The 27,621-nt window shown below is 35.2% G+C and overlaps 1 protein-coding gene across 1 annotated transcript; it reads right to left on the minus strand.

Moving 5' to 3' along the window:
• Positions 1-943: 943 nt before the first annotated feature.
• LOC118762222 (serine/threonine-protein kinase phg2-like) lies at positions 944-26,789 on the minus strand (the record flags this gene model as incomplete). The annotated part of the gene is made up of 2 exons (XM_036500769.1): positions 944-1,018; positions 25,360-26,789. Coding segments are annotated over 2 exons (1,494 nt in total), but the record flags the coding sequence as incomplete, so codon positions are not given.
• Positions 26,790-27,621: the final 832 nt, after the last annotated feature.

Below are 27,621 nucleotides of genomic sequence, written 5' to 3' on the forward strand. Positions count from 1 at the left end.
CGTGGTCGATCGGCTTGCAAGAAATATTACCAAGACGCCCCTCAAATTCTCATCTTGGACAATGCACCCTTAACAATACTATGTCTAGATAAAAGAAGGTAGTAATCATCACTAGTACCGCTTTTAACCTATGGCTGCTTAACCATGACTTGCAACGAAACAGCAACAATTTTGGTTTACTGTAAACATTTTCTTTTATAACATATTAGACTAAATGCAGCGTTGCAGCTCACTTTCAAAGCGTTTAGCCTTACAAGTCAAATCTTTGAGATTTTTCAAGCAACCAAAGAGATCATTCTTTCTCTATCTTTCTGTTATCATTTACTTGTTTCAGTCATTTGACTGCGGTCATGCTGGAGCACCGCCTTTAATCGAGCAACTCGACCCCAGGACTTATTCTTTTGTAAGCCCAGTACTTATTCTATCGGACTCTTTTGCCGAACCGCTAAGTAACGGGGACATAAACACACCAGCATCGGTTGTTAAGCAATGCTAGGGGGACAAACACAGACACACAAACACACACATGCATATATATATACACATATACGACGGGCTTCTTTCAGTTTCCATCTACCAAATCCACTCACAAGGCTTTGGTCGGCCCGAGGCTATAGTAGAAGACACTTGCCCAAGGTGCCACGCAGTGGGACTGAACCCGGAACCATGTGGTTGGTAAACAAGCTACTTACCACTCAGCCACTCCTGCGCCTATGCACAAACAATGATCTCTGTCACTCGGAGCTCGATTCTTTTGTACTTCCTCCACCCAGTTACTTTTGATTCCCTAATTTTGTCTCCTCTTAACACTCTGTTATCTCAAACACTCAGTCCACACTAACTACTGCGTAATGGGATCTGCCAACTAATAATTGTCCAAATCATTGGTTCGTGAGAGGAATTGGTTGAGGAGAAACAGCAACCATCAGCATGCACTAGCACGGCTGGCAGACATCAACACGCATCAGTACGGCTGGTAGCATCAGCACGCACCATCACATAGTTTCTTAGCAGAATCCTATAAATAAGATCCAAAATTTCTTGTTAGATTTAATAACCATAGATAGCGTTGGCTGAGGAGAGACACAACAAAGTCGACACAGCCTGTCCCAAATCTCCTACCTCAATGAATAGAGTGTGTTATGAAACGAAATACAATGATTAGGAAATTCATGTTTGGATCTATAAGAAAGTATTAAGAATGAAGGTGTATGTCATCATTTTGGTTCTTGCTATTCACTGTCCACATATCGATTTATTAAGGATATTAAAATCACTAGATTCGGCGAGGAACTACGAAGTCTATGGTCATTATTCCTTCCTCTAGACTTACTAATTATAAACAAATTGGATCTTTTCGGTTTGAACGGCAGTTTTTTCTAGCGGTGTCACATGAAATTGTCACCCATAATTATGACCCTAGTATCGATCTATTGCATTTCAATCTGTTTTGGGGTTAGTTAGGGTTAGGGTTATGGGTGGGGGAAGGGCATCTTGTTTTCTACACAAATGTAAATAAACCCAATCTGTTTCTTAAACGAGGGACATATTCATACGGCAGAGAATATTTTCACCTCAATAGACGGTCATTGATTGGTTGAAATTGCCGAAATGCAAGAAATTAAAGACCAAATATCTTACAAACTATAGAATTTTCTCGATAAAGCCAAGAGAAAAAGATGTTTTATAAACACATTCTACCAGTATACGAAGTTCGAAATTTTTTAGTTACCTAGTAATCATGTTAAAAACTGCCGTTCAAACCGAAAAGATCCAACAAATTTTCCGTGTCTTTTTAAACCTTGTTTACTTCACTTACAGTGTTTAGTTTAAAATATTGTATTTTCATCAAATTTAAATAAATGTGTATAAACTAGTAGTTGTATGACTACTGAGAGCTAATAGCAGTTCACGGTTACTATTTTTATAGAGTCAAATATAAAACATTGAATTTATTAGTCATCTAACTCTCCCATTCAGTTTTATTCATTGATTTGACATTACCGCATTACATCATCAAACATTGATTCAAGAATGTTAAACGATAGTCTCTCGTGAGAACGTTCATGCAACGGGCTTCAGGAAGGCGAAGCTACTCTCAGGAAAACGCCAGCCGGTTGAAAGGTCTTGTTCAACTCTATAAGAATTTGATAGTTGACGAACAAGAATGCCTTCTAGCTGGCAATTCAATTTGGTATGTAGTTTATTGAACTTTAATAATAATCACCCGCTGTTTTAGTTACGTTTAGAAACGCTGTATGACGAACTGACGTCATTCCACTAGCGTAATTAGTAGAGCGTTAGAAGAGATCGTACAGCTAAAACAGTGTGAAATGTTACAGACGCATTCAGCAGAGATTTTTTTATTATTTTTACGAAGTTAAGTATAATCCTGTTCAGAGAGCTGTTACTTCATTCGTTCCCTTGGCTGCAATTAGTAAAGACAATACTTTAAAAAAAAATGAGATTTACTACTTCAATTTAATTTACATTTTATTCCTTTATCTGTATTTAGTTCGTTGAACTGCACGCAGAAATAATTCCTCACATGAATGATTTTATAATCAATGAACTGAATGTTAAGAACAAGCCATAAGATAATTTAGGAGATGCGATCTAAATTTAACATTTCTTTGCGTGCAGCTTTCAGGCAATAGAAAAAAAAATTATATTTTAGAAACACATTAACGTTTTAATAGGAAACTTCGTATTAACTGCTTGTAGCTGTCTACTCGAAGATAGAATTAATATTAATACCAAATTTACAAGCAAGTTTTTTTTAAAAATCTTTTAGTCTCACATGAAAGCGAAAATGAAACAGCAGCAGTGTCCACAGTTAATTCAGACCTTACCTCAACAAATAATACGAAGTATACAGGGAAAATAATGCAGTTAGAGTCAATTCTACATAGAAACAGTTTAGTAGCTGGACGGGAAACATGACGTAACAACTGTACTTGGATACAGTCTCGAAGCAGAACGATTGGTTTATGGTAATCTAGAGCTGCCAGCGTGTAAATGACAGGACAAGGAGATGGGGTGTACTGCTTTGATTGGTGTGTAATCGCTGAGCCCAAATATTCTCATGAGAATGTCGGTTTCCATTGCTTATAGTTTTTATTTCTGGAATTCAATTAACAAACTCTACTAATGCTTGAATTAGTTTCTTGAAAGTGTTAGTAGTTACAAAACGATGAATCAGTAAAGGGGATACTGTGCATTTGAACTGTGATAAATGACAGCAAAATCACTCTCAGCTCACAGCTTACAAAACGAATATTGTAAGCCTGGATCGATCTTGATTGAAAAGAGAAGGGAAACTCCTGACACGACCCCTTAGTTTGTCACAACCCTAATCTAACAAGGCAGAACTTCAGCTAGCACAACGAGAACAACTTAACCACAAAAAGAGGACGAGAACACATATGCAAGTCCTTACGAGTTTCGAAAGAAGGTCATTAAGTTTTATAGCAACAGTCATATATTAGATTTACGTTCACAAATAAGCAACTAGAAGCTAATACTTCGAGCTGAATGCTGAATAATACCTATTTCTTTACTACCCACAAGGGGCTAAACACAGAGAGGATAAACAAGGACAGACAAACGGATTAAGTCGATTACATCGGCCTCAGTGCGTAACTGGTACTTATTTAATCGACCCCGAAAAGATCAAAGGCAAAGTCGACCTCGGCGGAATTTGAACTCAGAACGTAGCGGCAGACGAAATACTGCTAAGCATTTCACCCGGCATGCTAATGTTTCTGCCAGCTCGCCGCCTTCATAATGCTGAATAATACCTTGTAGCATCATCGGAGCCTTGAATATGAAGCGCAATTTGTTTGGGAAAAAATTATATTTGTGTATATGTGCGAAAAGGCATTATCACAAATTCATGATAAGTTCATAAGATGATCATTTATTCCTTTGTCATCTCTTTGTCTTATTACCGCTCTATACTCGTCTCACACTTCGTTCCCAAGAATGCATGTACTGAGTTCTATTCCAGGTTCTTAGTCTCGCAAAGCCGAAGCTTAACAGATATATATACTTTTATTCGTTTATTCTTTTACTTGTTTCAGTCATTTGACTGCGGCCATTCTGGAGCACCACCTTTAGTCGAACAAATCTATCCCAGCGCTTATTCTTTGTAAGCCTAGTATTTATTCTATCGGAATCTTTTGCCGAACCGCTAAGTTACGGTGACATAAACACACCAACATCAGTTAACAAACGATAGTGGGGTACAAACACAAACACGCAAATACATTCCTACATACAGATGTATATATATACGACGGGCTTCTTCCAGTTTCCGGCTACCAAATCCACTCAAGAGGTAGGCCTGAGGCTAAAGTAGAAGACATTTGCCCAAGGTGCCACACAGTGAGACTGAACCCGGAACTATAAGGTTGAGAAGCAAGCTTCTTACCATACAGCTTACGTAATAAAATGCATATATATATATATATATTCATAGGTAGACACTAATTCAAGACAAGATTACTTATTGGATGATTATGGGAAACATGATGATGATGATGATGATGATGATGATGATGATGATGATGATGATGATGTTGATGATGATGATGATGATGATGACGACGATGATGGTGGTGGTAGTGGTGGTGATGATGATGATGGTGGTGATGATGATGAAGATGGTGATGATGACGATGATGGTGATGATGACGATGATGACGATGATGATGATGATGACGACGACGACGACGATAATGATGACGGTATTGGTGTTGCTGGTTGTGAGCGATGACGGTGTTGTTGTTGGTGTTGGTGGTGGTAATGATGACGGATATCAAATTCGTATTCGTGTGTGCGTTTCTATTTGTTTCACAACCCTTTGAAGTATTTGTAAGAATCATAACTTGAAGCAAAATTACTTATATGATACCTAATATTGTCACACATAGCTCTTATAGAACTATATAATATCCTACATCTTGTGAGAAAATTGCCAAAATATCAATTTATTTATCAACGCAGGAATTATTTCTAGCTTATTAATGGTTCCGTCAGTTGGTCTACTATGTTTGTTTTGTTCGTCTTTTTTTCACATTTTAGTTATAAATCCACCTCTTCAGTATAAAGGACATATGATATGTTATTAATATAAAACCTTTTAGAGAAAATTCCGTCATTCTGATCTCAACAGAAATTCTGATCTCATAAGAAATATTGTTATTTTCATCGGTATTTCATTCATAGCATCGGATGAAATTTGATCAACTGTGAATAGTTGTTAACTACGTCCGAAGGTATTGTTACGAAATATATCCATACAGGTATTTTAACATTCGTGACCAGAGTATAGAACCAAATATAGTTTTCCATTTTAGCAAGATTTTATCACATAGTAACGTGGTTTTGCAAATGAAAATAACTTTGACGCAGCAGAAAGCTGCTTTCTAGCTAGGAAGTTCTTACCTTTCTGATTCTTCAGCACTTGTGTAAGAGGCCTGCACTTATCAAAAGTTGTATATGAGATTGCGAAATATTTACTTTTTGCCTGTCTTTTTGTAAAACGGTGTTCATTTAGGTATGTTCTATTGTTATGAAAGAAGGTTTGAAAATGCAATTTTAAAAGATGTTTATTTACTTTACCGGTTTCACTCTTTGGAAAAAGTTGTCAAATGTAACATGTAGAAGTTTGGTTGCGTTAATTATTGGTTGTTACAAAATGCTACATTACATATATACAGTCTTTGGTAACAAGGACATGTTCAGGACATAAAAAAGTTTACCAAGTTCCTTAAAATATTGGGCTCAAAAGATTACAACATAAATATACATTCTCAAGAATATGTTAAAGATAGTTTCCAGAAGGAATTATTAAAAATTAATAATTAATAAACTTTTTTATGTCCTTAACATGTCTTTGCTACCAAAGACTGTATATATGTAATGTAGCATTTTGTAACAACCAATAATTAACGCAACCAAACTTCTACATGTTACTTTTGACAATCTTTTTCCAAAGAGTGAAACCGGTAAAGTAAATAAATATCTTTTAAAATTGCATTTTCAAACCTTTCGTATATAATTCCACTCGTGCGGTACCCTACAACTCCACTTTGTTTTATATATATATATATATATATATATATATATATATACGTAAAGGAGATTATTTCTATAGAATTCTGGTGCTTACTTGACATTGTACGTACCATGTCAAGAAAGCACCTTGATATTTCATCTACTATTGGGCATGGTAGATGAAAAAATTTCAGCAAGATGTAATGGCGGCAAATGACAAAAACACTTCTTAGATGGCACACGATGGGGTTTAGATATGTAATATAGTGAGCTGAAAACCGTCTACAGAGATTATTCTGCAATGCATTCTTAAAAGTAACCTCTAGTTGTATTTAAAATCTAAAATCATCAAGCAAATAAATCTAATAAGATGCAAAACAGAAAGTTTTACAAAATGAACTTGATGCGGATTGGAATGGATCTTGTCATTAAAACCAAATTCTGGATCAATAAACATGTTCTGGTGTTATTAGACCTCATCGAAAATGCTCTGTTCAGAGAAAGTAATTCAATTGGTAGTGAAAATTTGCATTGAAGTCAAAAGCCATTCCTTGAAAAGAGTACAAATGTTTGAAATTATTCTGTTTCGATCCTGTTATACCTCCTCAGCGAAGACTTTTGGTCAGCTTCTTAAAAGCTTCTTAAAAGTGATTGTGTACATCTATCTATCTATCTATCTATCTATCTATCTATCTATCTATCTATCTATCTATCTATCTATCTATCTATCTATCTATCTATCTATCTATTTATATATCTATCTATCTATCTATCTATCTTTCACTATACCGGAGTAAACACATAAATGTGAAACATTGTGGAAAAATAGAGTACTCAAATACCAGGGGTAGAGTAATATGTTTTATTTAAAAGCAGCAGAAATTCAACAAAACCTGTTACTCGGAGTTTCACGTTCCCGTTCGTCAGACAGTTTTGTTAAAATTTTAACAAAACTGTCCGACGAACGGGAACGTGAAACTCCAACAAAACTGTCCGACGAACGGGAACGTGAAACTCCGCGAGTAACAGGTTTTGTTGAATTTCTGCTGCTTTTAAATATAGTATCTTTCACTATATATGTATATATATATATATATATATTTATATATATATATCCACATACATACCCACAAATATAGTGACGTAGATTATGAGAAACAATATGGCTGAGTGAAAAATACACTATGAAAACAATGAGGGTAAGTTAAATTAACTTAAGATAAAGTTATAACGGAAGTGCCTCAAAATATGATACATGGCGACTAATTAACTAATAATTTTCAAGCAGTTAGACGATAAAAAAAAAACTCTTTCTAGGTGTGGATGAGAATGCAAGAGCAACAACAACGGAAGTAATTGTAAGAAGATGGGCGAGTAGAAAATTCTGGAAAATGCAGATGAGAGTTAATCTAGCCTTGAAAGCAAACGGTTGAAAATAACCAACGTGTTTCAATCTCATTTAACTCTTCAGTGAATCACGTACATACCTTTATTGTTTTCATAGTGTACTTTCACTCAGCCATATCGTTTCTCATAATCTGCGTCACTAGATATGTGTGTGTGTATGTATATATATATATATATATATATATATATATATATATATATATATCACGTGATCACGTGACCGACCAGACCATCAGATGTTGTTACACATCGCTGGTCACAATGCGTTCGCATTGTTTTTAGCCTTCGAATGACGCCACCTCGCTGGCTAAGCGAGCAGGCCAATATATATATATATATATATATATATATATATATATATAAAATTGTATGTATTTATGTATGTATGTATGTATGTATATATAGTGATAGATATATAGATAGATAGATAGATAGATAGATAGATAGACGTACACAATCAATTTTAAGAAGCTGACCAAAAGTCTTCGCTGAGGAGAATAACTTCAAGCATTTGTACTCTTTTCAAAGAATGGCTTTTGACTTCAATGCAAATTTTCACTACCAATTGAATTACTTTCTCTTCCCCAAACTTTCGGTTAGCTCCTCCGTTTTGTAGTTATTTTCTCTGATTGTGTGTGTGTGTGTGTGTATGTGTTTATCGTATAACTTCCATTAGGGAACTTTTTCCTTTACTCCCATTGAGACTCTCAGCTACTCGAATCTTTTCGCTTCGTTATAATGCATATGAGTGCGTTTAACAAGAGTATATAAAGAATGCTGACTACTTCCATGGGGTACTTTCTCTAAACCCTATTCTTGACGCCTCAAAATAGAACCTTCACTACGATTTTTTCAGATGCATGTGTATCGAATCTTCTGCTGTAGACCAAGCTATCGTGGAAAAACACAACCTAACCCAAATATCTTTATTGACTTATATTGACTTACATGTTAGTATCATATTCAATAGATGTAATACTAACATCCCGTCTGCGTAAAAGATAAAAGTAACGCTTCCATACATTCATCAATAAACATTACAAGTTTTCTAATTGTGCCTCTAACTATTCATACTCCAATAATATTTGGATACCCAATAGGATATAAACAGTTGTACAACACGCAATCTTAGGTTTAAGAGAATTTAATACCCTGAAGAACAGTATACTCTGTAACTGAAGTAATGAGTTACTATGAGCCTTATAATTAACCGGGTTTTTTTTCTTTTCTTTCCACGGATAAACCCTATCTGCTTTCCCCTTTACACTTTACATCATGACGTTTCTGTGATACACGATCCCTATTGATCATTTCTTTTCTTTCCCTTTTACGATCCAAGAAAAGCTCTACTTTGTAATCTGTCCCGTCTGTGTGCAGCCCTGTGTGGCTAATAAAGAAACATAATTAACTGTATTACTTATTCGAATTCTTACCATTGTGTTTACGTCTAAAATTTATCAAAGAAAAAAATTGCAAGTTAATCAAGTGATACAGAATGGCTGGTTATTTAAAATTTCGCTTTGTAATCACGAGATTCATGTTTCAGTCCCACTGAGTTTGTGTTGGGTCGACTGAAACCTTGACAGTGAAAGAGATGACCGGAAACTGCGGAAGCATGGTGAATGGATTGCATCTATAATTCCAAGGTAAAATCTTGTGACATAGTATCACGCTAATTCTACGTTCGTGCTTGGTCATAGTATACTCAACCACTTACGCGTTCTATTATATAAGAATATATTAAAATATTTTATTTCTCAGATGTAGCATATTATATCATGCGCGTTCAAAGTTTCAGGGCCAAATATCATCACACAGACATTGATACACAAAAAGGTCTCTTATTTGTTGAGGAGTGGTACATTCAAATTATCACTTTGACGTTTTGTATACACACGGGAGTGATGCATATCAGAATTATCTCGACCGACGGAATGCAAATTATCGAAGTTTTGCCTAATGAGCCCGATAAGTTTCTGTCATTTTATCACAAAAAATGCTTCAAATATCAACTTAGATAGAATATATGCTACCTAAAAATCACATATGCAGTGTTATCGTTGCCATTGTTAGTTATCATATTATATTCTTCTTATTATTATTGTTCAAGTCCATATTATTCCGCAGAGGTTGATTTTACCTTTCATCCATTGGGGACAATAAAATAAGTATTAATCCAAGATCCGGAGTCGATGTAATCGATTCTTCCATTCTCTTTAAAAACTGCTGGCTCTGAGCCGAAATTTGAAACTATTACTTAAGTTGAGATCAATTCTGGTTCGATAGGCCTCCGATTAAAGAAGGCATTTCAGACATGATCAACAACAACCCTATTGCACCGTATGCATGTACACACGCAAACTTAATTTTAAGAAAAATTGATATCCAAAATACTAAGTAATTATTCACAGAATATTTTAAATATCCATTTAATCAATAAACGGATTGGGCTTTTTTTACTTTATATCTATGTCTACCATTGGTCAATGCCTCTTTATTGTTTCAAGGCGGTTGAATGTGATTTAAGCGATTTTTACAGCTGGTTCTATCAGGTCGAGAGGCCGTGCAGTACCTCCCAAATTGGTTTGCATTATTCTGTTACACTTGTGGTATTCGTGGTATTGGATTATATAAATTTAAAATTATAATACATTTCCTTCTCTTGTAGGGTTACCAAGCATTATATATTATATATATATATATATATATATATGTAGGGTTACCAAGCATTATATATATATATATATATATATATATATTATATATATATATACATATATATAAGAAATTAAAAAGGGAAAATACGCACACTTACATAGTTTTAATATAAATTTTAATATATCGACCGGTTTCGCTATCGCTATACATGATATTATGTTTTACTTATTTGAATATGTATATTTTTCTTTAAAAAATTTTTGCCCATGTTGTGTGTGATTATATTCACGAGTGAATGACTTCACAAGCAGTAAAAAAGAAGGGGAGGTAGTTGGTTATCTTTATTATTGTTATTGTTGTAGGTATATATGTATATATATAAACCAGTTAGGGTTAGGGTTAGGGTTAGACTTGCTCACCGAAATATTACGAATTACTAGTAATTCGTCATATATCGGTGAGCAAGTCTTCAATACTTCGGAGTAATATTTCAGTGCCAAATGTTTAATAAGTCCCACATGTTCCTTTAAATTACATATTTTGTGGTAGGATGCATCTTTTCTTAACCGTATATAAAGGAGTTATTTTAAGATTGAAATAGACCAACTTACAGACAGAATACTTAGCTATTGACTTTCTAGATTTTGAAAGCTATTTCAGTCAGGTGCTGTTTGCTAGAATAAACTTTTGGTTCTCTATCATGGAAAGAACGGTGTGACTCTTTCAAGGAGAAGATAAATTAAGACGTCACCCAATGAGTGCGGTAGATTATAACAGAGGTATTTATTTTTTCAAAAGGAAATTAATTAATCTATAAATGTAGCATATCCACTGATATGTACAATGATTTAAAAAGCAATTTAAGGTGAAATCTTATTTTATTAATAGCTGCATGTCAAAAGTTAGTAATAACTTGCTGTCGACTGGGATTCAATGAAATTAATTAGAGGAGATAGAAAACTGAATTACTGTCCAATTACTTGGATATATTGATCAGAAGTTTCATTGATTTTACTTGAGATAACGTTGGAAAGCAACTAATAGAACCATATGGGAAAGTAGGGGATGATGGAAATCCTACAGCTTCAAAGTATGCAGTACTAATGAACATCATGCAATTTTATTGAGAGGAAAGTGCTTGTATGTTATATAACTTGTGATTCTAACGGAACTACGAAGAAAACCTACAGGCTGACAAACACTTCAGGGTATATGTTGTTACATTGTGGTTCCTCAGAAGAATACCAGACTTTTCTGCTAATCATTACAAATAAATACAATGTCTTATCCTGTATAACGGGAACATCAAAGGTTAATTATTAACCCGAGGGAACACTTATCACTAATTGAGTAAATTAGAACGTCGAAGGTGAATTTTTCACCTATAGATTTTAAGGAGCAAACAATATTTCTTAAATGCAGTCGCTGAATATATTCAAACTTTATCATTCTTTCTTTTATGATCAACATCAACGTGAAACATTTGATGTTTCAAAGTGTGTCCGACTTTATACTTTCTTGCCAAAAAACTAATGCCGTGCGGGCAATTCCTTTAGTTTGGGGGCGACATCACCCTTCTTCCTCATGCTTGCAATTTACCGCGCCGGTATTAGGCTTCAGTTCCCTAGTATGCCGGTATGCCCCTTCGGTTCAGTTACACCTAGAGTACGGACTTGTAGTACGCGCTCATTAGATTTCCGTTTCCACTGAATACATTCTGCAGAGGCATTGCATCAAGTTTTGCTGAAAGGTTAGTGATACTGAAGCTCAAGCCATCCAGAAATTTCAGCAGCCCTTTGGCAATGACGCCATGGGTAAAGCTCAGATCAAGGAGTGCAACAACCTATTTCTTTATTACCCACAAGGGGCTAAACACAGAGGGGACAAACAAGGACAGACATAGGTATTAAGTCGATTACATCGACCCCAGTGCGTAACTGGTACTTAATTTATCGACCCCGAAAGGATGAAAGGCAAAGTCAACCTCGGCGGAATTTGAACTCACAACGTAACGCAGACGAAATACCGCTAAGCGTTTCGCCCGGCGCGCTAACGTTTCTGCCAGCTCGCCGCCTTCAAGGAGTGCAACAACCGCTTTAGACATGGCTGCATTTCGGTGGACAGTGAGGCATGCTCAGGCAGGACATCCATAAAATGAACCGAAGAAGCCGATTGAGATGGTTCGACAAACAGTCATGGGAGACCGTGTGTAACAATCCATGAAATTGCTCACAAAGTGGAAATAAGCTCAGGATTAATGCGGTCTATTTTAACAGAGGATGTGTGCATGCGGAGAGTTTCGGCGAAATGCGCCCCCAAGGTGCTGGCGGAGCGGCAAAAGTAATTCCTCCTAGAAATTGCTCAGGACATGCTGGACGGTGCAAACCATGACCTAGGATTTACGAAGACCACCATCACTTGTGAAAAGACAAAGGTCTATGGTCTCTGCTCGATGCATTCTTTCCTCTTGCGTGAAAATGAAAATCGCTCGAGCACCACACGTCTATACTCGAGGGGTAACAGCAAGTAACTGACCCTGCCTAAGGGCGTGAAAATTTTAATGTACATGCAGGAAGGGTGACGCCACTTTCGACTCAAGAGTGTGCCCATACGGTTTAGTTTTGGCGGAACATATGAAGTTGAATACTTTTTGAACGCAACTTGTAGAGGGGACGACAGTGATCTACTACGTCTCCCAATTGAAAACCAGATGAAACAGTGTAATGTAGGAGTAACTGTTTTGTAGTTCTTAAGAGGTTATATACACGACTGATGTACTTTTCAACGAGAACGCATGCACATACTCACGCACATTCTTACAAATACACTTACACACATATTTGCATTTATATGAGCATGTGCATGTAATTTACAGCTCCTGACTTATATCCTTTTATATTATATATACAGTATGTAATGTACCAAACTACTGTTCTGTTTAATTTAATATTCGTACAGGACACCTTGAAACACCTCACAATTATCTGAAATGGTATGACTCATACCTCAATAGAGATGCATCGTATAGTTGTTTCTGAATATGTACTATGTTTTTAAATAAATTTTATCGCTTATGTATACATTAAAATTAATAATTCAAATTATGAAATCTACTGCCAATAAAGACACATTATAGGCGTAAAAGATAAATGAGTTTTCATATAAGTTAAGGAATACCATATAGACCATATAATGCTCTACACCGCATTAATATCGTATTGGAGACCCGTGCTGTCTCAGAAAGCAAGGACTTCGAATCAAGAACTGTAAGCTGGAGCGTATATCAGCTTCTCATGAAGGCTTAGAATGTCTCATGGAGTGAGCATAAGACCATTGAAGATAGTTATGGACACCTTTCATCCATCTCTACTACTGTTGACAGAGATTCCTAATGGAACGTGCTGAAACACATTTTAGTTGTGTCCATATTAATATCAGCTAAAATATTTGGAAATGACGCACCCATCTATTTGCTGAATCAATAGCACCCATTTTACTTTTAAGATAATAGGAACCAAATTATCCTTTTACTGTATTCTGTCAAAATAACAAAAACAATTCCAACAGTTGTCTAGATCTGAAATATGTGAGTGTGCAAACATGAATCTAAAGTTTAACTTGATGGATGAGCAGCCTCTTACTTTACAATAACAAAAACAAGTCTAACAGTTGTCTGGATCTGAAATATATGAGTGTGCAAACACGAATCTAAAAGTCTAACTTGATGACCAGCCTCTTACTTTACAATAACAAGTCTAACAGTTGTCTGGGTCTGAAATATATGAGTGTGCAAACACGAATTTAAAAGTCTAATTTGATGACCAGCCTCTTACTTTACAATAAAAAAACAAGTCTACAGTTGTCTGGATCTGAAATATATGAGTGTGCAAACACGAATCTAAAAGTCTAACTTGATGACCAGCCTCTTACTTTACAATAACAAGTCTAACAGTTGTCTGGATCTGAAATATATGAGTGTGCAAACACGAATCTAAAAGTCTAACTTGATGACCAGCCTCTTACTTTACAATAACAAGTCTAACAGTTGTCTGGATCTGAAATATGTGAGTGTGCAAACACGAATCTAAAAGTCTAACTTGATGACCAGCCTCTTACTTTACAATAACAAAAACAAGTCTAACAGTTGTCTGGATCTGAAATATGTGAGTGTGCAAACACGAATCTAAAAGTCTAATTTGATGACCAGCCTCTTACTTTAAAATAACAAAAACAAGTCTAACAGTTGTCTGGATCTGAAATATGTGAGTGTGCAAACACGAATCTAAAAGTCTAACTTGATGACCAGCCTCTTACTTTACAATAACAAAAACAAGTCAACAGTTGTCTGGATCTGAAATATATGAGTGTGCAAACACGAATCTAAAAGTCTAACTTGATGACCAGCCTCTTACTTTACAATAACAAAAACAAGTCTAACAGTTGTCTGGATCTGAAATATGTGAGTGTGCAAACACGAATCTAAAAGTCTAACTTGATGACCAGCCTCTTACTTTAAAATAACAAAAACAAGTCTAACAGTTGTCTGGATCTGAAATATGTGAGTGTGCAAACACGAATCTAAAAGTCTAACTTGATGACCAGCCTCTTACTTTACAATAACAAAAACAAGTCAACAGTTGTCTGGATCTGAAATATATGAGTGTGCAAACACGAATCTAAAAGTCTAATTTGATGACCAGCCTCTTACTTTACTATAACAAGTCTAACAGTTGTCTGGATCTGAAATATATGAGTGTGCAGGCACGAATCTAAAAGTCTAACTTGATGAGCAGCCTCTTACTTTACAATAACAAAAACAAGTCAACAGTTGTCTGGATCTGAAATATATGAGTGTGCAAACACGAATCTAAAAGTTTAACTTGATGACCAGCCTCTTACTTTGCAATAACAAGTCTAACAGTTGTCTGGATCTGAAATATATGAGTGTGCAAACACGAATCTAAAAGTTTAACTTGATGACCAGCCTCTTACTTTGCAATAACAAGTCTAACAGTTGTCTGGATCTGAAATATATGAGTGTGCAAACACGAATCTAAAAGTCTAACTTGATGACCAGCCTCTTACTTTGCAATGCACTCTATATCAAAACTTTTCTAGTTAGACTTTATTCCTGTCCTTTATATAATCTAAGATGATGCTTGTACCATGGAGACAATTTATTAACTCATTAACAGATTTGTGAAGTAAATGTGCATAAAAAATACAAAATTTCTCTGTAGAATAAAGGCAATGCAATTGCAACAAAAGATCGCAGTTTCAATCACCCAATCACACTTTCTAACTATAGATATTTGCGAATATGTCTTTCGGAAATGAAGCCAGTATCGTTGTTACAATATATCCTTTACATGAGATCATGTTCTGTACATGATTTTTTTGAGGCACTGTAAGATGTCTGAAATAGTAGTACCGTTCAAACAATATTTTTATGCAGCTCCTTAGATATGGTCTAATATTGCCATCTAAATGATCCCTACTATTTATCGTTGACTATGAAATTATAAGTATATTAGATGATGCCTTACATAATAGAATATGGTGTCATGATGGCATATTGTGATGACGTGTTATTGCAATGTCCGTTAAATGAGTTATACATTGATGTCATGCATGGTGTCACTAAGAGTGATGTGTTATCATCAGGTTTCTTATATTGTCATATAATATATAACTGATATAATGATGTGTATTGTCATTTAATACCATGGACGGCATCGTGAGGTCGCTGAAGAGAAGAAACGCAATATAATTTAATGCATTGCACAATTCAATCGAAACAGTGTAAAGGATTGAATGATAGACGAAGATAATAAACTAGATTGAAGAATATAAGAATATGACAGTCATCACTATATTATGTTTGAATGTACTCTTATCTAAAGAATTTGAGGTTGCTTAAGTAAGAAGGTCTAAAATATTTGTGGAAACATTGACTGATTGTGATAACAACAGAGTACAAATGAAGTAGATTTGCGAAGAAAGTATAATTACATAGATGACATAAAGATGATGTAAGAGATTCCATGACTACACTAAATGTAAAAAGATAGAGAAATATTATAACCAAATTATATCTGAGAAGTGAATGCATCAAATCAAATCAAAACAAACAGGTAAAGACTGCCAAAAAGAAAACGAATATGAAAGTAGAAGGTAGGAATTAGTGCAAGACTTTTAGAGAAAAATCTAGCAGAATAATTTGCTGAAAGTTTCCCTTGGCAACAACGATGCTACTCTGCTACAACTATGTAGGATACTCTTAGAAAGAGTGATGGAGAGAGGAAAGTGACTGAATAGAGTTATTAAGAAGGCAAAAGATCAGTTGCTTGGTGAGGTGTGCTTCACAATTCAAGCCAATAGAAATAACAGCTGGTATGAATACAAAACTACATCTAAACATGGTTGAAGAAGCAAGAAAGCGGTTAACTCGCGAAGCAAAGAAACAGCACGAACAAAGTGAAGCAAAGAAACGAAACGAACAAGGTATTCAAGAAAGAAGAAAACTTTGGCAGAACTTTTTTCTGCGTTTCATATGTTCTTATACCTATTAATGTTACTGGCATTACCATTCTGACTGATTATTTTTCTTAAGCAATGTTTCAGTTCTAACCGTTTTCTTTTCTAATATTGATATAACGTTTCATTTTTCAGTTTGTTGTTATTTTCTAAGCAATACATTTTGCTTGCATGGAAAAATAAATACATGAATATATGTACGATAACATACTCCTACACACACGTAGACACAGATATGTATGAATATAGATGCACATATATACACATAGATGTATACACATGAATATATATATATATATATATATATATATATATATATACAACGTATATATTGACATATAGATATGTGTTTACAAACACATATGCAAGTTTTATATACACACAAACATGCACACACATCTCTAAAGGTATATATGTATACATATATATATATACATGCATATATATATATACATATATATACATATATCTATATATATGTATGTATACATATATATATATCTATATCTATATAAGCATATAGATGTATATATTTTCACATTTATAAACATAGGCACGCTTATACATATATATTATGTGCATATGTGCATATATGCATATATATATGTACATATATATATTTATATTTATATATATATATAAATATATAAACACATATACAAGCATGTGTGTGTACGTATGCAAGACTCATACTTATATATTTCTTACACGATAGGAACCACTAAGAAAACAATAAATAATTGATTTATTGCAGAGTAACTGATAATATATATTCTTTTCCTTAAGATATGCTCTTGTTTAGCACCCGGTCAACCCGGAATGAGCAGAACTGCAGTCAAATGTATCCCAAACTGTCTTTTTAAGTATATCTAAGATGTCCTTAGATAATGTACCCTTTGCTTAATTCGCATTACATTATTGTTGGTTTAAGGGAATTTGGCTACGACTTCTAGCATTTCTGTTGCTAGCCAAGGACATAGATGTTCCGTCTTTGGGTCAAATGTTTTGCTGTATGTAGCGCGTGCTTAGTACGTATCGCGTGCTGGGTTTGGTTATTCAGATTCCTTCAACTGATAACATCTCTAACATTCCTCCAAAACACTAACAAATGGACAACATTGATTTTAATAGATTTTGATGATACGTGCTTGTGTGTGTGCCCGCGCGCGCGCTTTTGTGCGTGTGTATGTGTGTGTTTGTATATATATATATATTTGTGTATATATATATATATATATTTGTATGTATATATATATATATTTGTATGTGTATATATATATATGCATGTATGTTTTTACGCATATATGTCAATAAATATATATATACATATATATAAATATGCATATCCATACGTACAAATATTTATGTATATATATATATAATATATATATATATATATATATATATATATATGTATGTGTGTATATATATATATACATAGTTATATAAATAGGGAGAGGGTGTGAGGGGAAGAGAGTGAGAGGGGCAAAGAGAGAGAAATGCTAATGCTAAATAGACAGACAGATAGAGATAGAGGGAGAGCCAGACAGATAGCTTGGTACACACATGATATATATATATAGTAATGTATTATATCATATATTTATACATACAGATGCATGCGTTTACACACACAAACACAGAAGCGAGCATTTAGCTACTGCTATGTATGTCCACTTACATATTATCAATGTTAGGTTCAACATTGTATTCTTATAAAACATACAGACACATACTTATATACACATTATTAACCAAACTCATATATAACTATCGACGTGTTTTCACAGGTATATGTGTGCCTGCGCGTGCGTATGTTTATGTGTTTATATTGATCGCCTGACTGTGAAAACTATAGAAATTTATACACATGTAGATGTATTAGTAGAGTACCAATCAATAGATATATGGATAGCTATAGTAACAACTGGAACAATTTGTAATATAGATTTCTCCCATTGTTGTGTAGACTCAGATTTTTTTAGCGTGGGTGTAGGAAGAGATGTTATACTGTACAGTTTAGCATTTAACATTAAATTTGTATATGAAGTGAGTTAAGTGTCTATATCCAGGAAGCGAGTGTCGTGATCTTCATTGAAAAGAGACAGAACCACGAGCGAATTTACATTTATCAAAAAAATATATATATATTTATGCTTTTGGGGCAAATACCTAAATTTGGGTAAAATACAAAATATGTAGAAACAAAACCTGGCTACATATATATATATAATATATAATATATATATATATGTGTGTGTGCGTGTGATGTATACACATGCATGTATATATGAATGAATCCATATATATATATATATATATTTATAAATTAAAGTCTAGCGTTAGAGCGTCCACATAGTGGATCCTCTCTTATTGTTTTGTATATATATATATATATATATATATATATATATATATATATATTTGTGTGTATGTATATATGTGTACATGTGTATGTGTGGATGTATATTTTCACATATTTGTATTCGTATGCATATAGATTTACACAGACAACCTATTTGTGTGAGCATAGAGAAGCATATATATATATATAGACAAATGCACACGGACAGTCGAGAGACCATGCACAGTCATCCCCCCTCCACACACAGATATATTGCAATTCATTTGCTTTCTCATCGTTTATATTTTGCTGCACCTTTGTTTTTATTTTGCTTACAGATGCAAACGGATAATGGTGTATAATAGTCATATACTATTGTATGAAATGAAAATAAGCGTACATCATTTCATACAACGTATAGACGCTAGCATATATGTGAATATACCTATGTCTATCTATCTATCTATCTATCTATCTACCTATCTATCTATCTATCTATCTATCTATTTATTTTTCTATCTATCTATCTATCTATCTATCTATCATCTATCTATCTATCTATTATTTTTCTATCTATCTATCTATTTATTTTTCTATCTATCTATCTATCTATATATCTATCTATCTATTATCTATCTATCTATCTATCTAATCTATCTATCTATCTATCTATCTATCTATCTATATCTATCTATCTATCTATCTATATATCTATCTATCTATCTATCTATATCTATCTATCTATCTATCTATCTATCTATCTATCTATCTATCTATCTATCAATCTATCTGTCTATCTATCTATCTAGCTAGCTAGGTAGCTAGCTGGCTATCTGTCTATTTTTCTGCATATCTGTCTACATGCACGTAGTATGCATATATATAAGCACATGGGTATATATATGTATTTATGTACATATGTATATATATATATATATATATATATATGTGTCTGTGTGAGTGCATATGTATATAAACAGATGGAAATATGTAGTTGTATATGTATGTATACACGCAAGCACACATACACACACATATATATATGCATGTATGTATATTTGTACGTTCTGTAAAGAACCATATAGTGTAGGAATATTTACATACACGTATAACAAAACCTGATAGTTTATAATAACAATGTAGTCCACTATATTCTCACATATTTCCCCAGATCCAAAGAAGTATGTATAAAGTTAGGTTATACATAATTATTATCTTTAGTTTACATAGATCGCAGTAGTTAATGATTATACATGTATATCTATATATGCCATTGTAAATATCACTTTCTCTCTTTCTCACAATGTATATATATATATATATATATTTGCATACATACATACATATATACATATATACATAGTTAGGATTTACAGAAAAAAGCAAAAGACGGGGACGGGTGTATAAACAACAGACAAATGTATTAGTTTAATGCTCGGGACGTGAGAAAGTCGTTTACGTTTCGAACCTACGCTCTTCGACAGACAGGAACACAAAAATAAACAGGGAGAGAAAATACATGCATACGTGCATACATACATACATACATACATACATACATACATACATACATGCATATACACAAACATGTATATATGAATGTGTTATCTTTTATACTTTACTTGTTTCATCATCGGACAACGGTCATCGACCCTAGCACTCTGTCTGTGTGTATGTGCGTGTGTGAGTGCGTGGGTACGCACGCACTCACACACACACACACACACACACACACACACCACACACACACACACACACACCACAGGCAGAGTTACAGACGCACAGATGTATACACACATGATGGCTTAGCAGGCCGAAACTTCGAAGTTACTGTTAATACTCTTTTTGTTAAAGAAAAATAAGAAATTTGTGCTCAACCGAGTGTTTGGAGTAATACTCCAAATATTAATACATACATGCATACATACATAGATACATACATACATACATACATACATACATACATACATACATACATACATACATACATACATACATACATACATACATGCATACATACATATATACATAGATACATATATATATAAGAACGATGACAATGTAATATATGTTTTAGAGCTACTTGTGACTTTTGATGTATAAATGTCAAATGCATTTTACAGTACTCTGTTATTTAGGACCCTTAAAGTAGCCTGCCCAATTTATAGACTAATGCATACTTCTACTGGTTGTGACTGTCACACATTAGACATTGATAGGTAGCACGAGGAGCCATTTCAATTACACTGTGTAGCCCATATTAGTTTCCCTTTTTGTATCATCACCCATTCAGATGTCAAATACTGTAATAATATTAAGAGCATTATTCATTTATGTTTATTTCTTTGTTATTGTTAATAATATTTTATTATGTAAAAATAGTAGTAGTAATGTTATCATTATTTAGAACTTTTTTCTTGATTTGATGTGGACCCTTTTTTTTTTTTGCCTTTTGGCTGGATTCTGAGTCAGCATCATCATTTTCATCATAGAAATTCCGAAAGTGGAAAAAAACCCCAAAAAACTAGATGGTTCTGATTTCTCAAAGTACCCGAAACACGCGCTTAATTGGTAATCCTGTGTATATACATACATGCATATATATGTATATAGGTACATGTGTGTATAATGTGTAGAACCCACCAACAGTTTCGTCGCCGGGTATTCAAACGGATCAACCTGACCACCTAATTGTTAAATAAACGCCTAATTGGTTTAGTATTCAAGACACGTGTAGCCATCTGAAAACCAAAATGAGCGAGGCACCATGTGTGACAAGGCCTAAACTTTGAGTGAAACTCTTTCAATAAGCTTCCATTCATAAATTTCTTCGTGTGTGTGAAGTAAACCCCTTAATCACTCGTATATAGCTGGATCCTCATGTACATTCAATATATATATATATATATATATATATATATATATATATAAGATTATAATTTACAGTATCTAAAATATACCACCACGCTGGAAATAGCAGCCCAAACTTGACTATAAAACCACATTAAATATTCGTTGCCACGGATCCGCACCGACATCGATCCAGGGACAGTACAGCTACCTGGCGACCTCGATGGCACCGTCCCACCCAAATACACCGGGCGTTTAGGTAAGGTCGTTGTCATGGCGTCTTTCGGTGACGGCAGCCACCTCCCCAAGACCTGGTCCCAACACTCGTGCTGGCCAAATTTTAGACGAAGGGGACCCCGGGGTGTCGGTGTATTGAGGTGGACAGCGCCATCTGTTAAGGAGTAGAGCTTCCCTGCCAGTACCACCTGAGAGCGTGGCCGCAGCGGTGGGGTCATCTAACCATAGAGTCAAATTTTGACTGCTATTTCCAGCGTGGTGGTATCTTTTAGATACCATAAATTATAATTTTAATAATAATTATTACCTTTGAAGGTTTTTTTATTCCCATCCTGGCCACATGATTACATCGATATTTAATAACAATCTTATACTTTCTTTATAAAAATGTATATATATCAGGAGTGGCTGTGTGGCAAGTAGCTTGTTTACCAACCACATGGTTCCGGGTTCAGTCCCACTGCGTGGCACCTTGGGCAAGTGTCTTCTACTATAGCCTCGGGCCAACCAAAGCCTTGTGAGTGGATTTGGTAGACGGAAACTGAAAGAAGCCCGTCGTATATATGTATATATATATATGCGTGTGTGTGTCTGTGTGTCTGTGTTTGTCCCCCTAGCATTGCTTGACAACCGATGCTGGTGTGTTTATGTCCCCGTTACTTAGCGGTTCGGCAAAAGAGACCGATAGAATAAGTACTAGGCTTACAAAAGAATAAGTCCCGGGATCGATTTGCTCGACTAAAGGCCGTGCTCCAGCATGGCCGCAGTCAAATGACTGAAACAAGTAAAAGAGAAAGAGAAAGATATATATATATATATATATATATATTGCATGTAGGTGTGTGTGTGTTTACGTGTCCCTGTATGGATATTTGTCTATTTGTGCTTTGGTATGTTTCCATGAATGAAATGCACAAAAATCTTTGGCGTGTTACATCATGCACACGAACAAACAGTAGGTATGAAAATGTATGTGTGAGCATGTGTGTATCTCCAGATGAACGGTGTGTATCGACATATGATCAAACAGCTGGTGTCTGTTTGGTCATATGTTTAATCTGTTTGAAATTGCTTGAATATGAAAAAATTTATATATATATATGAAAAAAAATAACACAACGAAAATGATATTGATGAAATGCAAAACCCCTCAGACTTGTTTCACTAATCAAATCTTTATCTCTTCTCGCAGGAAATTAACAGTCGTTGACAGATTTCAATTTATTGAAGGACGTCGACGTATGAAAATCATAACAACATGTCATTCGGTTGTTTCCGTATATAAATGTTATGAAAATAATTAACTCCAACTCTCCTATATATATACTTCAGCAATCAGGAAACTGTTCTTTCTGGTCGAGTTTTCGTTTTGTCATTAATGTCGTGAGGGATCATTCCAAATTATAACTGAAAGCCAAACACGGTTCCTGTGTGTGAATCCTGTACGAATCATGCTGGTGATAGCTGATGGTTGATGGTGATTGGGGACATGATTATGATGATGGCAGCGACGATGACGATGATGACAGCAATGATAGCGATGGTGATGATAAGTGGTAGCCGCGGTGATGGTGGTGGCAGTGACGGTGGCGAGGTTAGTGCTGATGGTGGAGGTGGTGGTGGTGGTGGTGATGGTGGTGATGGTGCTGATGTTTGGGGTAGAGGCGTTGGTGGTGGTGGTAGTGGTGCTGGTGACGTTGCCGATTTATATATGGTTACCACAGATACATTCAGACATGCTTATTTATTTGCATATATGTGTTTGCGTGTATACACACTACACACACACACGCACATATATACACATATATATACATACATATATATATATACATGCACACATACGTACAACTATATATATTTACACACACACATACACACACACACACACACATATATATATACGTATTTACGCACATTCATACCTTTCTATCTATTTATCTATCTAATTATACGCAGACACAAAATCACAGATGCACAAACACGGATATATACACGCTTAAATAAAGTTAGATACGTTCCCGCCAGTATTGGTCCATGCCATCTCTAAATTAGTTGCCTCTATACACAATTGCGAGCGCACACATATATATATGTATATATACATGCATAAATTCACACACATATATATATATCCTAGTATCTCTCATATACATACATACATGCACATATATATATATATATATATATATATATATATATATATATATAATATGTATATATATATATATGTATGTATGTATGTATGTATTATGTATGTATATATGAGCTTAAGATCTCATCAAGGCTTTTTCAACTGAAGCAAGCATATGCAGTATTTAGTAACTGGAGTTTTAAGTACTCCATTAAGCTTACAGTATCAAACTATATACACCACGTTGTCACGCATACTCTGAAGTATATTTTCGATGAAAAACACCATTTGTATATCATGACATGTTGGTGTTTTCGCTAAATTTGATTGATATCTGCATTTCAGATAACAAGCCTGCTACCATGGAGTAGACGATTTTATTGTTGGTGTCAACACTCAACTAATGTTGTCTGGCGGGAAATTCGTTCTATGTGTAACCACGAATGCCTACGTGCTTTCTCTCAAACACACATGAATAAGGACATATATATATGTTTGCACATTTGCATTTCTATACACAATTCTGCATTCATAACTCAAGCCAGTTACTAAAATCTCATTATTGTAAATTGAATTTTTCATGAAAATATAGATGGGATAGGGACACATTGAATACTTAAGAAAATCTTGTTTTGGTATTTTGTCCAACCGGAAGCCTTACTTCAGGAACTGTCAACCGGGATGAATTATATAGTATTTGAGTGACATATTAAAGTGTGGATATAAATAATGACATGAGGATAATGACCAATGTATTTCATCATTATATACACTGATAAAACTTACTTTTACACAAACATTTATGAGATATGCTTCGTTGTGCATTAAACTAAGTTGGAACATATGCATTTTAACGTTTACTCATTCATAATACTCACACATACACGAATATAACATCTATTTCTATCTACTGACATAAATGTATATAATATATAATATGTTATGTATGTATATATATATATATGTGTGTATATATATATGAAAACACATATATATATATATATACATATATACACACATATATATATACATATATACATATATATACACATATATATATACAGGCATACTATGTGCACAAATATATATGTTTGTGCATACTGAATGCTGATACATCAATGTTAAAGCCCACCTTTTATTTGATGTGTCAAACGCCTTTGGGGTTGAAATGGTGACTCTCTTGGATGATTCGTCCTTACGCGGTAGGGCTACCACCGGGATTTCTTCCAGAACCGTAATATCGTCGTCCAAAGATGGTTTTGAGGGTAGTTTTCGGTTCAGAGACCTACTCTTTCCCATTGAACACATATCATAACTACCGCTACATATGTGTCCTGTTGTCGTAGATGTCTTTTGAGTTCTCGCGTCCTTGATGGATCCGGAAGTTAAACTTTGAACAGGGGGACCTACTTTATTTGTTTGTTGTAAATTTAAGTGGGAATGGTTGGGTTGAGGAGGGCGTTGAGGGTGGTGATAGATAGGTTGGGGGTGTTTTTGGTTTGTTGTTGTTATTGTTACGGTTGGTGTTGTAGCAGTAACAGAGGTAGTTGATCCCGATAATTTTTTGTTATTGTTATTGTTGTTGTTGTTATTGTTATTGTTATTGTTTTTATTTTTGCTATTCTTGTTGTTGTTATGATTGGGCGGGGAGGTACTGGCGACCCCGGTGGCGGTGCCGTTGGGTGGGAAGTCTCCAGCTGACGAAGTGGCAGATGGTAAAGGTGAAGGTTGATGGTGATAGAGTAAATGTGGTGACCCAGTAATGGGTGTTGTGGGGGAAGTGAGGAGGTGCTGTTGGCCCGTAGGGGAAGGTTGTAGGAGCTGAAAGCTTTCCAGGCCGCTACTACGTGTGGGTGTGTCTGAAATAATGGTGTCAGTGGTACTAGCTGGCGTGTGGTGTCTTTGTACTTGGGATGCCGATTGCTGGATGTTATGGTGGTTGTGATTTTGATGGTTGATATGTTGTGGCTCGGTGGTGGTGGTGGTGGGGATGTGATTGGTCTGGCTGTTGTGATGGGGATTGGGGTGGGGTCGGGTGTGATGATTTTGAGTTTCGATAATTTTGCTGTTTTTATTGTTATGCAAATCTTGCAGAGGTTGTGGTTTTTGTTTTTGTTGTTGTTTATGGTCTTGGTTTTGTTGTTGTTGTTGATACTTCGGTGAGGTCTGATTGCTAATTTGCCGTTGTGAGGTGGGCGGTGGCGGAGCCTGGCGGCGTTGTTGACGTTTCTGTTGGGATCGGTTATCGGATAATTGGTGTTGTTTATGTTGTTGTGGTGCCAGTTGGTGGAGCGGAGACTTGGGGGGTGCTGCCGGGGCGGTCTGTGGAGGCGGAATGGGGGTGGTTGGAGAGGGTGCGGAGGAGGGGGTGAGTGTGGAGGTGATAATGGGCGGGGGAGGAGGAGGAGGAGGCGGCGTTGCTTGTTGGGGTTTCGTTTTGATTTTTTGTCGTTGTAGCAGCAGCAATGACAGCAGCAATAGCACTTGTAGCAATGATAGTTGCAGTGGCTGCAACAGCAGCAGCGGTAGCAGCGGCAGCAGCAGCAGCGGCAACTGTCTAAGCTACTGTAGTTGTTGTAGTTGCTGCTGCAGCAGCTGTGACAGAAGCAGTGGCAGTATTGGTAACACTCGTAGTAGTTGTAGTAGTAGTAGTAGTAGTAGTAGTAGTGGTGGTGGTAATAGTAGTAGTAGTAGTAGTAGTAATAGCAGTTGTGGTCGTTGTGCTGGCAACGACGACACCAGTCGCCTACGTAGCGAGCAGCGGGTACACTGGTTCCTCTTGCTGCACTGGTCTGTGCGGTGACAAATTCTTCGATGTCTATTGACGATATTGGTGACGTTACTAAAGTGGATTCTGAATTTACTAAGACTGCAGCTACTTCAGCTTCCACTGCCACTACGATTATTACTGCAGTTAAAGCTTTTCCTTTTTCTTCCCTTTTTCTCCTTCTCCTTATTATTATTATTATTATTATTATTATTATCGTTGCAGTGTTTCTTGTTGTTGAGATCACAGCAGCTGCTGTTATTATTATTATTAGAGTTTTTTGTATTTTTGTGTTAGTTGCCAATAACAACAATATGTTAGAAAATGATGACAAGAAGAACGACACGGAGAAATGTTTACTGTTTATGAAAGGGACGATTGCATCGGTAGATTTCGTCAAATGAAAATTAGGGAATGTATGTTTACTATATATGATGTCGATGTATATAATAACAACAATAATGAGAATACACACAAAAGAAGTGATAAAAATTGTAGTTGGCTTACAATAAGTAGCAGTTACACTAGTGTTATTACAATGAGCACTAGCCACAGAGGCGGCAGCGGCTTTGCAGTAGAAGCAGTAGTAGTTGTTGTTGTTGTTGTTGCTGTTGTTGACTGATGATT

The sequence above is a fragment of the Octopus sinensis genome, linkage group LG2, assembly GCF_006345805.1.
Source record: "Octopus sinensis linkage group LG2, ASM634580v1, whole genome shotgun sequence".
Lineage (NCBI taxonomy): Eukaryota > Metazoa > Mollusca > Cephalopoda > Octopoda > Octopodidae > Octopus > Octopus sinensis.